The 15864-nt window shown below is 38.5% G+C and overlaps 1 protein-coding gene across 1 annotated transcript in view; it reads left to right on the forward strand.

Annotated features, from left to right (window-relative positions):
• Positions 1–15864, forward strand: part of ANO10 (anoctamin 10) — a 220132-nt gene that overhangs the window by 42297 nt on the left and 161971 nt on the right. Inside the window, exons 8-10 of the mRNA XM_052636788.1 lie at positions 1035–1109; positions 2870–3052; positions 10734–10925. Of these exons, the coding sequence (XP_052492748.1) occupies positions 1035–1109; positions 2870–3052; positions 10734–10925 (450 nt within the window). The remainder of the gene's footprint in view (positions 1–1034; positions 1110–2869; positions 3053–10733; positions 10926–15864) is intronic.

Raw genomic sequence — 15864 nt, forward strand, 5'->3', positions numbered from 1 at the left:
GTCTCTTTCTGGTAAACATGACTCAGGTCCTAGAGCCCGTCGTTTGGTCCCTAACAGTGACAAAGATGCTACCCGGCTGGTTGCTGTGGCTCATCTCTCTTGCTCTTGCCACCCGCCTTCCTAGGTGTGTCTCTGGGAGGGTAGGGAGCCTCAGATTCCGGGGCACAGAGAGGCTTCCAGGGCTGGGCTGCTAGTTGGGTTGGGTCCCTTTTTACTGGGTGCTGACCCCTCCATCCAGGCATCTTCTCTGTGGGGTGGGGAGTGGCAGGCCTGGCAGGGCAGAGAGGAAAGAGCACGTGCCCTGGCAGCTCGCTGTTAGTGACGCTGGGCCTGCCTGTTGTAGGACTCCTATTCTAAGCAGGGTGGGCAGGCACTGTGCCTCCCGGGCCGCCCAGATTACCAGGTTGGGGGTGGGAGATACTGGACTCTCTCTTTTGTAAGAAAGTGGTAGGGACCTAAGATGTGCTGGTGCTGTGCAGTCCTCTCAGCACCTTTCTGAGTTCCGCTTTTGTTGCCTCTCCTGGTATTTCTGGAGTTCGTAGGTGTGCTTCCTGACGTGGCGGGGGGAGGTGGGGTGTAGGAGAAACAAGTCTTTGCCATCTTGTTGGGACCAGAAGTCCCTCATGACATCTTTAAATGTGATATTTACAATTGTGTCATGGTCTGTATGTGGGTTGGAAAAGAATGTCTAAACAAGAGACAGAATGAGAGGAGAATAGAGTCTATTAGAACAGGAACAGCAGGTCGGCTTAAGGGAGAGCATATGATTTTCCTGGGTTGGTAGCCAGTTTTAATAGCCTCAAGACAAAGAAAATTCCTGCTAGAAGGGTGGCATTAGGTGATTGGTTAGGGTGGGTATTTTTACCTAATAAGGGGTCAGGTAGCTGACCAGTTTAGATCAGGAGGGCTCATGACAATGGTTGCTTATGGGGCTCTCTGAATTCCAGAGATGACCTTGGTATGAGGCTCCACAAATTGTAATAAAGTTCAGTGACACAATATTAAATATTGCTCTCTTTTTTTTTTTTTGGCAGTTCAACTTTCTGAATTGCTTTGCCTCACTTTTCTACATTGCCTTTGTCTTGAGGGATATGAAGCTTTTGCGTCAGGTGAGTGTGAAAAACAGGTGTCGATTTTTTTTATTTGCAAGGTGCTTTCCTATAGTATAGTAATGTAATGGTCTTCCCATTATTATCTTGAGAAAATTATTAAATTTTGTGTATTTCTAAGCCCAGTTCTAAAAAAAAAAAAAAAAACCATTAGCAATTGCACTAGGTATTGTACTCAACTGGAAAGAAATTAGTTGAAGCTAACCAAAATGCAAAATTAATCATTTAGGGCACTAAAATCAAATATATAGTTCATACCAAAGTTTGTAAAAGCAACTTTAACAGCAAAAAATGAATTCATCAATTGAACTTTTGTGTGCTCAGGGTGGGGCTGATTGGTATAATGGTCTTACACATTTCATTTTTAAACTAGTAAGTTGTTAAACTTGTAGACCAGCAGATGCTATGCAGTGTTGTCTCATTTCTGAGATATTTATGAAAGTCTGACATGTATTTTGTTGTGTTACCATTTCTGGATCTCATAATCATAGTGAAGTATAAATTATTGCTTTCTAAATTCTCTCTTTCTTTTTAATACTTGAGCCACCTACCAGTAATGGCTATTCTTTTCTGGTTTTGATATACTGCGATTGTTAGTGTCTCAAAGTTTAGGCTTTATATGAGAGCTTGGGATCATTTTTCAAGAAATTAAAAAATTTGTATAACAGAAAGTTAAAAAGATTTTGTAGTTACAGTTCTAAAAGCTGACATAAAAGTAAAATACTGTGTTCCTAGTAACTAAACTAGATACAATGCTACTTTTACAAAATATTTTTGAAAATAATACATTTGAAATCAATAGGTTAGACATACATACCTCTCCAGTCCCACCATTAGTGTGTTAGTGAGATATGACCCCTCATTTCTTATACTTTTGAGAGTCTCCTTTATTTAACAGGGGATGAGGGGCAGGGAAGAACTCTTTGAAACAAAGAATTTTAAAATCAGCAAAGGTGGTTTGTGATGGAAACCCTGATGCCTACCTGGGAAGAGTGGAAATTGACACAGTACCTCTGGAAACTACTTGAGTAACTTTCCTAAGAACCTTATTCCATTCCTAGTAAGTCATCAAAGGTGGGATGAAGATTCATGCACATAGGTGAGGAGTAGCACTTACAACAGTGGCAGTTGAAAACAGTACTTATATTCAACCACAGTGCATGGGCTCGCAAAAAAGAATTATTCATGACATGGGAGAGTGCTCACAGGATAGTGAGAAAAGAAATCTACAAAGCTGTATACATACAGATGTTTCTACTTTTTTTACATATCATTAGGAAGAAGTACTTAAGTAAGATGTTAGCAGTGGTTCTGACATGGTTGTTAAGTTAAGGCTGACTTTTTTTTCTGTTTTTAAGTTTTTCTACAGTGAGGGAGCATATATTAATTTTGTAGTAAGTTCTAACTAAACCTTCAAAGTTGGTGACATCATTTAGACTCATATGAGATTGTAAAAAACACAATTTCAGTTTAATTTGTTGTCCTCCCAACTCCTAACCAGTTTTCTATTATAATCTTATTTGTATTATACTCTTTTTGTATTTTAGTCTGTCTTGTGAAGAACCAGTAAATTAGAAACATCATTCTAACACTTAGCTCCTAATTTTTTTTTATACCTAGCTTTTCTGATACTAGTTTTTATAACATAGTAATACATTATTTGTTAGATTCCTTTTTTTTTTTTTTAACTGCATAATTGTACTCATGCTTTGGTTTTGTTAAGTCACATTGCCAAATATCATTTATGTGCTTCTCTTTAGAGCTTGGCTACTCTCCTGATTACCTCCCAGATCCTTAACCAAATTGTAGAGTCTCTTCTTCCTTATTGGCTCCAAAAGAAGCACCATGTGCGGGTAAAGAAGAAGGTGGAAGCTTTAAAGGCAGACATCGATGCTACGTTATATGAACAAGTCGTTCTGGAAAAGGAAATGGGAACTTACTTGGTAAGTTTGGATATTGCCGAATTAAACATTGAAAGTGAATAATAATAGTCATGTGCAGACTGTATACGACAAATATGTACATATTCATCATCTCAGGTATGACTGCTTTCCAGCCAGTTTCCTTACCATGAAGTACTTTACAGTTAAAAAGAAGGAACAGTGTGTCAAGATGCTGCTGTCTTGAGCCTGGAGTTTATGCCTAACACCCAAAGGATGAGTCCCATGAATTGTGAGACTGCTCTGCTGAGGGTGGTGGGGCTGTTTCAAAGACGGCAGAGCAGGGGAGAGACGAGACGGCCGTGGAGCCGTTGTGTGCTCTGTACACTTTATACTCAAAAAAATGGAAGCCCATCGCTAACAATGGAAGGGCACTTTTCTCACGTTAATAATAGGTAGATAAAGCTCTGTGTTGATAAAGCTCTGTGTTGTTGATCACTTGGTGCCTAAATCAGAAATAGGATTCAAGATTTTTCTATTCAGAGTCTGTCTGTTATTCAGCATGGGCTCTCTGATGTGAAGGAAAGGAAGCAGTGTACTAATTTCCCTCACAGGCGATGGGTCTGTGAGTGAACGCTGGGCTTAAATGTCTCTCTCCTTAGTAACTTAACTTGCTGGCAGGGCCCTGCGTTATCTGACCGTTCTTCCCTCCTCATCTCCTGTAAGTTCCTCCTTCACTCTTCTCACAAGATCAGCATGAGTTGTTACTGTTCTAACTCTCTCCATTCATTTGGGAATGGGGTTGTGCTTTGGGGATGCATTTGTACTAGATCGCTGTTTGCTATGCACTCATCCTTACCTCCAGGAACATTGTTTCCTCACTGAAGCCAGTGAGCTTAGAATGGTATTTTCTGTAAATTCATCCTGAGTGCTACATTATGAATCTAAAACAGTGTTGCCAAGCTTTGGGGAAAAGGAGTTTGACTGAGACTAAAGCATTATTCCAAAGAGTAATACTTGCTTACTCACTGTAGAAAGCTTGGAAAGTGTGAGACAGAGTATAAGGAAAAAGAAATTCTCCATAATGTCTCTACCAGAGGCCATCCACTGGGGTCTGCTGACCCAGTTCTTCCAGGAACAGGACCAGGGCTGTGTACCCCCTCAGATCTCACTGAGCACTGCTGTCCCAGTCCTGGGAGTGGCTCATATCCAACCGCATAGCCGTGTGCGGCTGAGTTTTCATGGTGAGTATTCCAACCGGAATACTGTATTGACACACAGCAAATGCGAGATGCCTTCTCATGAGCTAGGCATCAAAAATGTGTGTCAAAGATGTAAGTGAGTACCATCCTCCACACTCAACATTTTTGTATTTTGGAAAATGTAATTATTTTTCAAACAATACTTTATTTATGTTAATATGCTTTTTATTTTTGAAGTGAGTCAATGAGAAATATTTTTTCAGTTCTGCTTTTTAATTTCTAACACAGTAAATAATGCTAGGTGTAATAACTTTTAGGAAGAAAAAGTCCTTGATATCATCAGTGATTTGAAAGAGTTTAGGGCTTTGGAGACCTGAAGGTTTGGAAACTGCTAGAGTAATCCCCACACCTTTTTGGTTTTCAGAGTGTGAATTTTTGTGAAGCCAGTTTGTCCTGTTGTTTCCCCCTGAGATTCAGGTTCAGCAGTTCTGGAGGTGGGCCTCCACTATACCCCATCAGGAGGCTTCGACGGGGCAGTGGGGGAAAGGGGTTGCTCCATGTATAGGGCTGCCTTGTTAGATCACATGACTGATCGGGTGACAGACAGTTTGCAAAGCCTCTTTTTTGCTTAGGTTCTTTTTCGCTTTGTGTTGAATAGATTATCTGTGATAGATACTGAGACTACTCTGTTCCCTATAAATGGTAGGTCTTTACAAATAATTTCTAATTGTTGGTGGCATACAGGAATGCTCATTGGTTTTTATATCTTTTATTCAGAAACTTTGCAGAATTCTATTATTTCCAACTTTTAAAAATTTTATTGGATTTTTGTATGTAGACAGTTACTTCAGCTACAAATAAAAAAACGGACATTTTCTTTTTTAATTTTAAATTTATTAATTTTAATTGAATAATTGCTTTACAGTATTGTGTTGGTTTCTGCCGAACAGCAACATGATTCAGTCATAGGCATACATATGTCCCCTGATATTTTCTTTTTCAATTTTAACTTTATTAAGTGTGGTTGATTCACAGTGTTAATCTCTGCTGTACATCAAAGTAATTCAGTTATTTTGTTGTTGTTGTTTAGTTGCTAAGTTGTGTCTGACTCTTCGAGACTCCGTAATCTGCAGCATGCCAGGCTTCTCTGCCCTTCAGTATCTGCCAGAGTTTGCTCAAACGCATGTTTGTTGATTTGGTGATGCCATCCAACCATTTTGTCCTCTTTTGTCCCCTTCTCCTCCTGCCCTCATTCTTTCCCAGCATCAAAGTCTTTTCCAACCAGTCAGCTCTTCACATCAAGTGGCCAAAGTATTGAAGTTTTAGCTTTAGCTTCAGTCCTTCCAGTCCTTCATATATATATGAAAAGGAATACATATATATACATGGTTTATCTAACTTGGTTTGTTACAGGATATTGAATACGTTTACTTGGACTTTGTTGTTTCTCCATCCTATATATAACATTATGGTTTGTGTCTGCTGATTCCAAACTCTTAACCCTCCTCCCTTCACTAATGGCTATTTTCTTTCTTCCTTCAGTCCTTAAACTTTTTATTATTTGACTCACTAATATGTTCAATACAATTTGGACACAAACAGTTATAACAGGAATCTTTATCTTGTTCCTGATTTTTTTTTCCCCTGACCATTAAGTATTATGTTTGTTCCATGTTTTAGGCAGTAACTTTATCAGTTTAAGAAGTTTTTTCTCTTCCCTATTTGAGAAGAATTTTTATCATGAATAATGTTGAATTTTATCAAAAAATATTTTTTTGCTTCTGTTGCAATCATCTTACCTCCTTTAATTTGTATTTTCATAAGTTTCTTAATGGACCACCATGTTTGCATTTAAGTGATTAGCTTCACTTGCTCAGTATTCCACATTGTGATGTTGAATATGCTAATATTCGTTAGGGTTTGTGCCATTTGCTAGCAATTTTCCTTTCCCAGTCACTGGGATAGGGTCTCCATATTATTTATTGTGCAAACTCTGTTGCTAACAGAGAGCCTGGCATTCAGCAGGCACTCAGTTCAATGTTGAATAAAGGACAGCTTCCGGAAAAGAGCGGCTCAGCCCCTGCTGTGTGCTGCCTGTTGCCTTCACCCTGTACTTTCTTTCCTTCTCACGTACTCTGGGTGGGAAACTCTGAGACGTGATGTTTCTCCAGGGGCAGTGTGAGGGGCTGGTGGGATGGATCCCCTGGAACCTGAAACTTGGTTTTCATACATGTAATAAATTAGATATGTAAAATTACTATGTCACACATATACCATAGCATTATAAATAATTGCTTTGTTCTTAAAGTTTGTGAATAGGTCCTCAGAATCATCTTAGTAAGTTGCTCTTTTGCTAACTTGCCGCTGTTAAGAGTAGCATGTATCTTGGTTAGTGTATTTTTTTAACATCTGATTGTTTACTTTGTTAAATTTGCTTTTTTTTTTTTTTTTTGCTTCTTGCTGAAAGATATGTCCCTGGTCTGCTGAACTGACTGAACCAAAAGTACTTAGAAGTGTCAAAGTACTGATAGTGTTACCATGTAACTACTACCACTGCAAAGCCTGTTGTGAGATGGAAATGCAGAATGTGGGGCGTGTTGCTCTGTGGGGAAGGGGCTTCCTGGGTTCTGGATGCTAGAAAGGCCAGATGATGTTTATGTGACTTGTGGAGTCTGCCCTGTGGTGCATCGGAGAGAAAGTGTCATCGACACATCTCTGCAGAGCCTCAACCTTTTATTTTACGAACTGAAACAACACAGTTTTGAAAGCCAAGCGTAGGCTATCAGGATTTCTTAAGAACGAATTGTGGTAACAATGGCTTGATTGCTGAGATTTTCACTCTTTCCCAATGCTTGATTTCTTCACTCTTCAGAGAAATAAATCGATGCTATATTGCTGGGTGTATTTAAAAACCACATCTCAATGCTGCAACAGAACATAAGGACATTCTTTCTAGAGCCAAATGCAACCAAAGAGTTGTTTATAAACTGTTCAGCACTGAATCCCCAGCTGAGTGTCAACCTGCCAGCTCCCAAAACACATGCGGTTGGCATTACTCTTTGGCAAGGCTTGCAGACAGTCAGTGAAACTCACTCAAAATCCCTGGGTTCATTTTTCATCCAAATATCCAGAACATCTGGAAGAAGCACTTTCTGCTATCCCCAGTACTCTATAATTCCCCAGTAATTTTGTTTGGGTATTTCATATTTTAGTAAAATAAAAAATAGACTGACTAGAAGTAGAATCTGACTTCTACTAAAGCTCTCATCTATTGAATCTGGCATGTGTATCTTGGTGAAAGACTGTGTGAAATACAGTAATAATACTTAAAATTTGAATTTATAATGATTGTTTCATGTTGCTTTAAAATACTGCAGTGAATGTTTTTCTTAAACTGCCATGTTTGCATGTGCACTGAACGATCATGAGAGTGAGAAGGCTGGAAGCTGGCATGGATGGTTCCCTCACCCCGTCACTGCACCATGTCGAGCCCTGCTTGGCCCCTCTGGGGTAACTGTGTGAGCAGCAGGCCTCTGGGTCCTGTGGAGGAGTGGTGATGTTGCTCAGGTGATAAGTCAGAGTCACCAGTGTCCAGGCATCCCACTTCAATGCAGGTGCCTATTTCCAGTTGTTAAAGATCACTCGCCTCTCGCAAGAATCCCTTAGAAGAAACGGAGTAGCCATCATAGTCAACAGAAGAGTCCGAAATGCAGAACTTGGATGTAATCTCAAAAACGACAGAATGGTGTCTGTTCGTTTCCAAGGCAAACCATTCAATATCACGGTAATCCAAGTCTATGCCCTGACTAGTAATGCTGAAGAAGCTGAAGTTGAATGGTTCTATGTAGACTTACTGGAGAAGGAAATGGCAACCCACTCCAGTATTCTTGCCTAGAGAATCCCAGGGATGGGGAAGCCTGGTGGGCTGCCATCTATGGGGTTGCACAGAGTCGGACACGACTGAAGCAACTTAGCAGCAGCATGTAGACTCACAAGACCTTTTAGAATTAACACACAAAAAAGATGTCCTTTTCATGATAGGGGACTGGAATGCAAAAGTAGGAAGTCAAGAAACACCTGGAGTAACAGACAAATTTGGCCTTGGAGTATGGAATGAAGCAGGGCAAAGGCTAATTGAGTTTTGACAAGAGAACACATTGGTCATAGCAAACACCCTCTTCAAACAGCATAAGAGAAGACTGTGCACATGGACATCACCAGGTGGCCAATACCGAAATCAGATTGATTATATTCTTTGCAGCCAAAGATGGAGAAGCTCTTTCCAGTCAGCAAAAACAAGACCGGGAGCTGACTGTTGCTCAGATCATGAACTCCTTATTGCCAAATTCAGACTTAAATTGAAGAAAGTGGGGAAAACCACTAGATCATTCAGGTATGACCTAAATCAAATCCCTTATGATTATACAGTGGAAGTGGGAAATAGATTTAAGAGACTAGATCTGATAGACAGAATACCTGATGAACTATGGATGGAGCTTCGTAACATTGTACAGGAGACAGGGATCAAGACCATCCCCAAGAAAAAGAAATGCAAAAAAGCAAAATGACTGTCTGAAGAGACCTTATAAAAATAGCTGTGAAAAGAAGAGAAGCAAAAAACAAAGGAGAAAAGGAAAGATATACCCATTTGAATGCAGAGTTCCAAAGAATAGCAAGGAGAGATAAGAAAGCCTTCCTCAGTGATCAGTGCAAAGAAATAGAGGAAAACAATAGAATGGGAAAGACTAGAGATCTCTTTAAGAAAATTAGAGATACCAAGGGAACATTTCATTGAAGATGGGCTCAATAAAGGACAGAAATGGTATGGACCTAACCGAAGCAGAAGATATTAAGAAGAGGTGGCAAGAATACACAGAAGAACTGTACAAAAAAGATCTTCATGACCCAGACCTAGAAACAGACATCCTGGAATGTGAAGTCAAGTGGGCCTTAATAAGCATCACTACAAACAAAGCTAGTGTAGGTGATGGAATTCCAGTTGAGCTATTTCAAATCCTAAAAGATGATGCCGTGAAAGTGTTTCACTCAGTATGCCAGCAAACATGGAAAACTCAGCAGTGGCCACAGGACTGGAAATGGTCAGTTTTCATTTCAATCCCAAAGAAAGACAATGCCAAAGAAATGTCCAAACTGCTGCACAATTGCACTCATCTCACACGCTAATAAAGCTCAAAATTCTCCAAGTCAGGCTTTGACAATATGTGAACCATTAATTTCCAGATGTTCAAGCTGGTTTTAGAAAAGGCAGAGGAACCAGAGATCAAATTTCCAACATCTGATGGATCATCAAAAAAGCAAGAGAGTTCCAGAAAAACATCTTCTGCTTTATTGACTATGCCAAAGCCTTTGACTGTGTGGACCACAACAAACTGTGGAAAATTCTGAAAGAGATGGGAATACCAGACCACCTGAGCTGCCTCCTGAGAAATCTGTATGCAGGTCAAGTCTGATGTTAAAAAGTTCAATTAACATCTGTGGGGGAGGACCTTTAGCACCCGAAGACTCAGTGAGGTTAAATGGGGAGAATTCTTTTGAGTGGAGCCTTCTAGAGCCAGGCCAGATAATGCTTTCCTTTCGGATGAGACTTTCAAAGATCTGCAGCCACATTCTCCTCCCTTTGGTATGGAAATGCATGCTATTCTTATTTTTTGAAGCTGCTACAGAACTGGGGTGCAGAAGGTGAGACTCAAAATCAAGCTGTTATTCTTGACTAAATGTTTCCATAATTGATACAAGCCTTTGGTTAATTTCCAGAATACTAACAGTGAATTTTGACAAATTTTATAGTTAGTTTCTGTTTGCTTTTATGGAGAGGAAAACTTCTGGATGTTCTTACTTTGCCATTTTCGCTGGCATCACCACCGTCAAGTTTTTAATGGAAGTTCAGGGGCAGAGATTTGCCCCTGATGTGAAGGGACCATCATGTAAGATTTCTAATAGTGATACGGGATCATTTCTTTTTACTTGCTGCTGCTTCAGTCATGTCCGACTCTGTGTGACCCCATAGACGGCAGCCCACCAGGCTCCCCCGTCCTTGGGATTCTCCAGGCAAGAATACTGGAGTGGGTCGCCATGTCCTTCTCCAGTGCATGAAAGTGAAAGTGAAGTCGCTCAGTCGTGTCTGACTCTTAGCAACCCCGTGGACTGCAGCCCACCAGGCTCCTCCGCCCATGGGATTTTCCAGGCAGGAGTACTGGAGTTGGGTGCCATTGCCTTCTTTTTACTTGGTCAGGAGCAAATGCTTTAGCTTTGCTGTTGTTTATATTAGGAAAAAAATGTAATATTTCAGTGATTTGATGTGATATGAGCAGCAAAATCATTTTTTATTCTTTATTTCAGGGACTTTAAGATAAAATGGTCTTTGAATTTAAATTCTGTTGTTAAGAAGGAATTGGGAGAAACTCTTAAGATTTTTGTTATTGCTGTTCTTAGAGGCTCCTGCCTTGAACAGTATTGCGAAAGACTGCTCTTATTAAGTGATATTAAAACAATGCCTGTTTTCTTCTTGTTTACATTTTCAGGGCACCTTTGATGATTACTTGGAATTATTCCTGCAGTTCGGTTATGTGAGCCTTTTCTCCTGTGTTTACCCACTGGCAGCTGCCTTCGCTGTGCTAAATAATCTCACTGAAGTTAATTCAGATGCCTTAAAAATGTGCAGAGTCTTCAAACGTCCATTCTCAGAACCCTCAGCCAGTATTGGTGTATGGCAGGTAATTATTTGAGAAAAAATTATTTAAAAAAAAATTTAAAAATGAAGCATTATGATTTTAAATAAAAGCTCTATGGAGAGTTTTGGAAAAATACTATCCAATAATAGAATCTAATCCATGTTATGGAACTTTCTACTCAACAATAATAGAATATACTTTCTTTTCAAGTGTTTATAGAACTTGCAACAATATGTACCATCTCCTGGGGCATAAAACAAACTTAAAAATTTTTAAGAATTGACCTTATACATAATGTGCTCTCTGACCGTGGTGGAACCAAATTGAAAATCAGTAACAGAAAGATCTTAGGGAAATCACCAAACACTTAAAAACTAAACAACACATTTGTAAATAATCATGAGTGAAAGAGAAAGTGTGAAGTGTGAGAATTGTCTCTTTTTTATTAGTCTTGTTAAAGGTGTGACAATTGTATTGATCTTTTCCAAGGAGCAACTCTTTGTTTCATTGATCTTCTCTGTTATTTTACTGCTTTCAATTTCATTGATTTGTACTCTTATCTTTATTATTTCCTTCTTTCTGATTCTTTTGTGTTTATTTTCTTCTTGTTTCTAGTTTCTTGAGTAGGAGCTTAGACTATTGATTTGAGATTTTTCCTCTTTTCTGGTATATGCCTTTAGTTCTACAAATTTCTTTGTTAGCACTGCTTTACTTGTATCCCCAAAAGTTTGATATGCTGTGTTTTCGCTTTCAATCAGTTCTCTGTATCTTTTGGCTACGTATCATCGTAAATGAAATAGACTAGTTTCTCCAAAAGTACAAACTACCACAACTCACTCAATGTGAAATAGGTAATTTGAGTATCCTCAGAATTACAAGGAAATTGAATATGCTATTAAAAATTCCCCAAAAAAGAAATATCCTGGCCTAAATGGTTTTACTGGCAAATTCTAACATTTAAAGGGAAATTAACATCAATTTTACATAATTTGTCCCAGAAAACAGAGGAGGAAGGAATATTTTCCAATTCATTCTATGAATTTAGTGTCAGTATGGTACTAAATCAGGACAGAGTATAAAAGAAGATAATAAACTAATATCTGTTGTGAATAAATACACGGAACAGCTTTCTGTTTTGTTTAGTCATTCAGTCGTGTCCAACTGTGTGCAACCGCATGGAGTGCAGCATGCCAGGCTTCCCTGTCCATGACCAACTCCAGGAGCCTACTCAAACTCCTGTCCATCGTGTCGGTGATGCCATCCAACCATCTCATCCTCTGTTGTCCCCTTCTCTTCCCGCCCTCAATCTTTCCCAGCATCAGGGTGTTTTCTAGTGAGTCAGTTCTTTGCATCAGGTGGCCGAAGTATTGGAGTTTCAGCTTCAGCATCAGTCCTTCCAGTGAATATTCAAGACTGATTTCCTTTAGGATAGACTGGTTGAATCTCCTTGCAGTCCAAGGGACTCTCAAGAGTCTTCTCCAACACCACAGTTCAGAAGCATCAATTTTCTGCGCTCAGCTTTCTTTATACTCCAATTCTCACATCCATACGTGACTACTGAAAAAACCATAGCTTTGACTAGACAGACCTTTGTTGGCAAAGTAATGTCTCTGCTTTTTAATATGCTATCTAGATTGATCATAACTTTTCTTCCAAGGAGAAGTGTCTTTTAATTTCATGGCTGCAGTCACCATCTGCAGTGATTTTGGAGCCAAAAAAATAAAGTTTCTCACTGTTTCCATTGTTTCCCCATCTATTTGCCATGAAGTGATGGGACTGGATGCCTTGATCTTAATTTTCTGAATGTTGAGTTTTAAGCCAAGTTTCTCTCTTCTTTCACTTTCATCAAGAGGCTCTTTAGTTCTTCACTTTCTGCCATAAGGGTGGTATCATCTGCATATCTGAGGTTATTGATATTTCTGGCAATTTTGATTCCAGCTTGTGCTTCATCCAGCCCAGCATTTCACATGATGTACTCTGCACATAAGTTAAATAAGCAGGGTGACAATATGCAGCCTTGATGTACTCCTTTCCCAATTTGGAACCAGTCTGTTGTTCCATGTTCAGTTCTAACTGTTGCTTCTTGACCTGCATACAGATTTCTCAGGAGGCAGGTCAGGGTGGTATGATATTCCCATCTCTTTAAGAACAGCTTAATAATATCTTAACTAATAAGATTTAGCAGTATATGAGGAGAATTATGTACCATGACAAGTGGAATTTTGTCCAGGGATGCAAGCTCTGGTTCAGTATTCAAAATCAACCAGTGTAGTCTACCGTACTAATATTCCAAAGAAGAAAAAAAATCTCATGATTGTATCAGTCAGTATATATAAAGCATTTGGCAACATCCAATACTCATTCATTTTTGAAACTCTCAGAAACATAGGAATAGAAGGATATTGCTTCAACTTGATAAGGAACATCTATTTCAAAAAGCTTAAAGCTAACAACCATACTTGTTAGTGAAAGATTGAATGCTTTCTAAGATTAGGAGCAATGCAAGAATGTCCACTGTCCCTACTCTTATTGAATATTGTTCTAGAAATTCTAACTAGCCTCCTCAGGCCAATTATGTCTCCAGTTTACCCACCCACTGACCACACGTACGTGAGGAAGCCCAGTCAAGGTCAGCTAGACCAAAAATATTGCCTAGGTAAGCATAGTCTAAGTTGTCCACCTGCAGAATAATGAACTAAAGAAATGATTATTGTTTTTAAGTTACAGAGTTTGAGATGATTTGTTACACAGCAATATCTAACTAATATAGGAAGACTCAATATCCTAAATGTATCGATTCTCCTTTAATTTACAAATAAATTAATCTACAAATTAGCTTATAAATGTAGCACTATCCCCATGGAAGTTCTTCTTTTAATTAGATAAACTTACTGTCAAGTTCACAGGGGAAAAGAAATGAAGTAGAATAGCAGGAAAACTCTAAGGAAGGTCAGGGGCACGCCTTCCTACGTATTAAAATGTGTTACATAACCTCAGTTGTTAAAGTAGAGTGGTGCTGCTGCATTATTCAGACAGATCGATGGAACAAAATAGAAAGTCCAGAAATTCAGTATGTGATACAGGTTAAAATCTGTTAAATGGAGAAAATCATCGACTATCTACTGATAGTATTGGGGTAATTAAATCTCCAAATGAGGGGGTAAGGGAGTTTGTGCTTCAAAAGTTAAGAGGGAAAAAAAGGCAAGACACAGAAGGAGAGAAGATATTCACAACACATACGTCTGCCAGAGAACTTGTGTTCAGATTATGTGAAGGACTCCTGCAACTCAGTAATAAGACAATTAAATAAAAACATGGACAAGATTTGAAGAAATGCTTCACCAAAGAATGTATGTAAATGATCAATGAGCTCAAGGAAAGATTTATAATTAGCTACCGGGGAAATGCACAAGAAAACCACAGTGAGATCGCACTATATACCTGTTTTAAAATGAAGACTACAGCTTTCTTATCCATTCATCTGCTGATGGACATCTAGGTTGCTTCCATTTCCTGGATATTATAAACAGTGCTGCGATGATCATTGGGGTACACATGTCTCTTTCAATTCTAGTTTCCTCAGTGTGTATGCTTGCAAAACTAAATTGCAATTTGTAAAAAAAAAAAAATAGTTCAACATATACCTACCATACCCCAGCACCTCTGTTCTTAGAAATCCAGGGGAAAGAACATATCCTTGCAAAGACTGTACAGGAGTGTCCATAGTAACTTTATTCAGAATAGTTCAAGACTGGAAACAACCCAATTTGCCAAACAACCCACTAGCTAAATGGGTAAAAAAATCATGATATATTCATACAATGGAGCAGTACTCAGCAATAAAAAGAATAAAGTACTGATAACATATAATATGGATCAACCTCAAAATCATGTTGAATGAAAGGAGGAGACATAAAAGCATATATACTGTGTGAATCTATATAAAATTCTGAAACAACAAACTAATATATAGCGACGAAAAAATAGATCAAAGTTTGCTTGGTGCCAGGTATAAAGAGAAGGGTGGACTGCAAAGCACTGTGAGGAATCTTTGGGGGAAAATGGAAATATCCTGTTTGTGATGGTGGTTTCCCAGGTGAGTATAGCTTAATAAAGTGTACATCATAAATAAGTGAAATTTATTGTATGTAAATTATAACTCATGATAAGTGATATTTTAAAATAAAAGTTTAGATAGAAATGTATTAAAAATGCAGGAAGCCAGACGCTGTCCTGTGCTGCCGATGAGAAGGTGAACTGGTCAACCCTGAGTTCAGCTTGGTACTGTCAGAATAACGAACACAGTGGCACCTTTGGCTCAACTATTCCACTTTCAGGAATTTATCCTACTTCCACACTTCTTAAAGGATGTATTTGCAAGGTTTCTAATTATAGCATTGTTTGTAATAATAACCAAGAAGGAAATGATTAAATAAAGCTTGGTACATTCATGCGATAAAATACTTAAGCAGTTGTGACTTCAGGCTTAAGTTGTGACTTAAGAATGATGATCTCTGTGTCCTGACACGAAATAACTTACACAGCATTTTAAGTGACCAAAGCAAGGGACTTGACAATGTGTATTACGCTGAGAGGAGAATAAGAAAGTATTTGTGCAAGTTTGCTTATATTTGTTTGCAAACAAAGTGTCTGGAAAGTTATATAAGAAATTAATAATAGTGGTTATCCTGTGGAAAGAACAGAAACTGACAAGGGGGAGAAAGGGGACAAGGAGACTCTTCCCTGTACACTGGTAACATTTGATTTTTGATTGAATTTATAATAATTAAATAAATAGAAATTTAAAGCTATTTTAAGAGAAGGTAAAGTCCTATGTAGATTTGTTATAAAGAAAACTGTCAAAAAACAATAAGATTACACAAAGGATTTTTTAAAATACAAGATGGTAGATAATCTTCATGGGACTAGATTTCATTAAGTTGAGAGTAGATAATCTTCATGGGACAAGATTTTATTAAGT

This window comes from Budorcas taxicolor, chromosome 1, assembly GCF_023091745.1.
Source record: "Budorcas taxicolor isolate Tak-1 chromosome 1, Takin1.1, whole genome shotgun sequence".
Lineage (NCBI taxonomy): Eukaryota > Metazoa > Chordata > Mammalia > Artiodactyla > Bovidae > Budorcas > Budorcas taxicolor.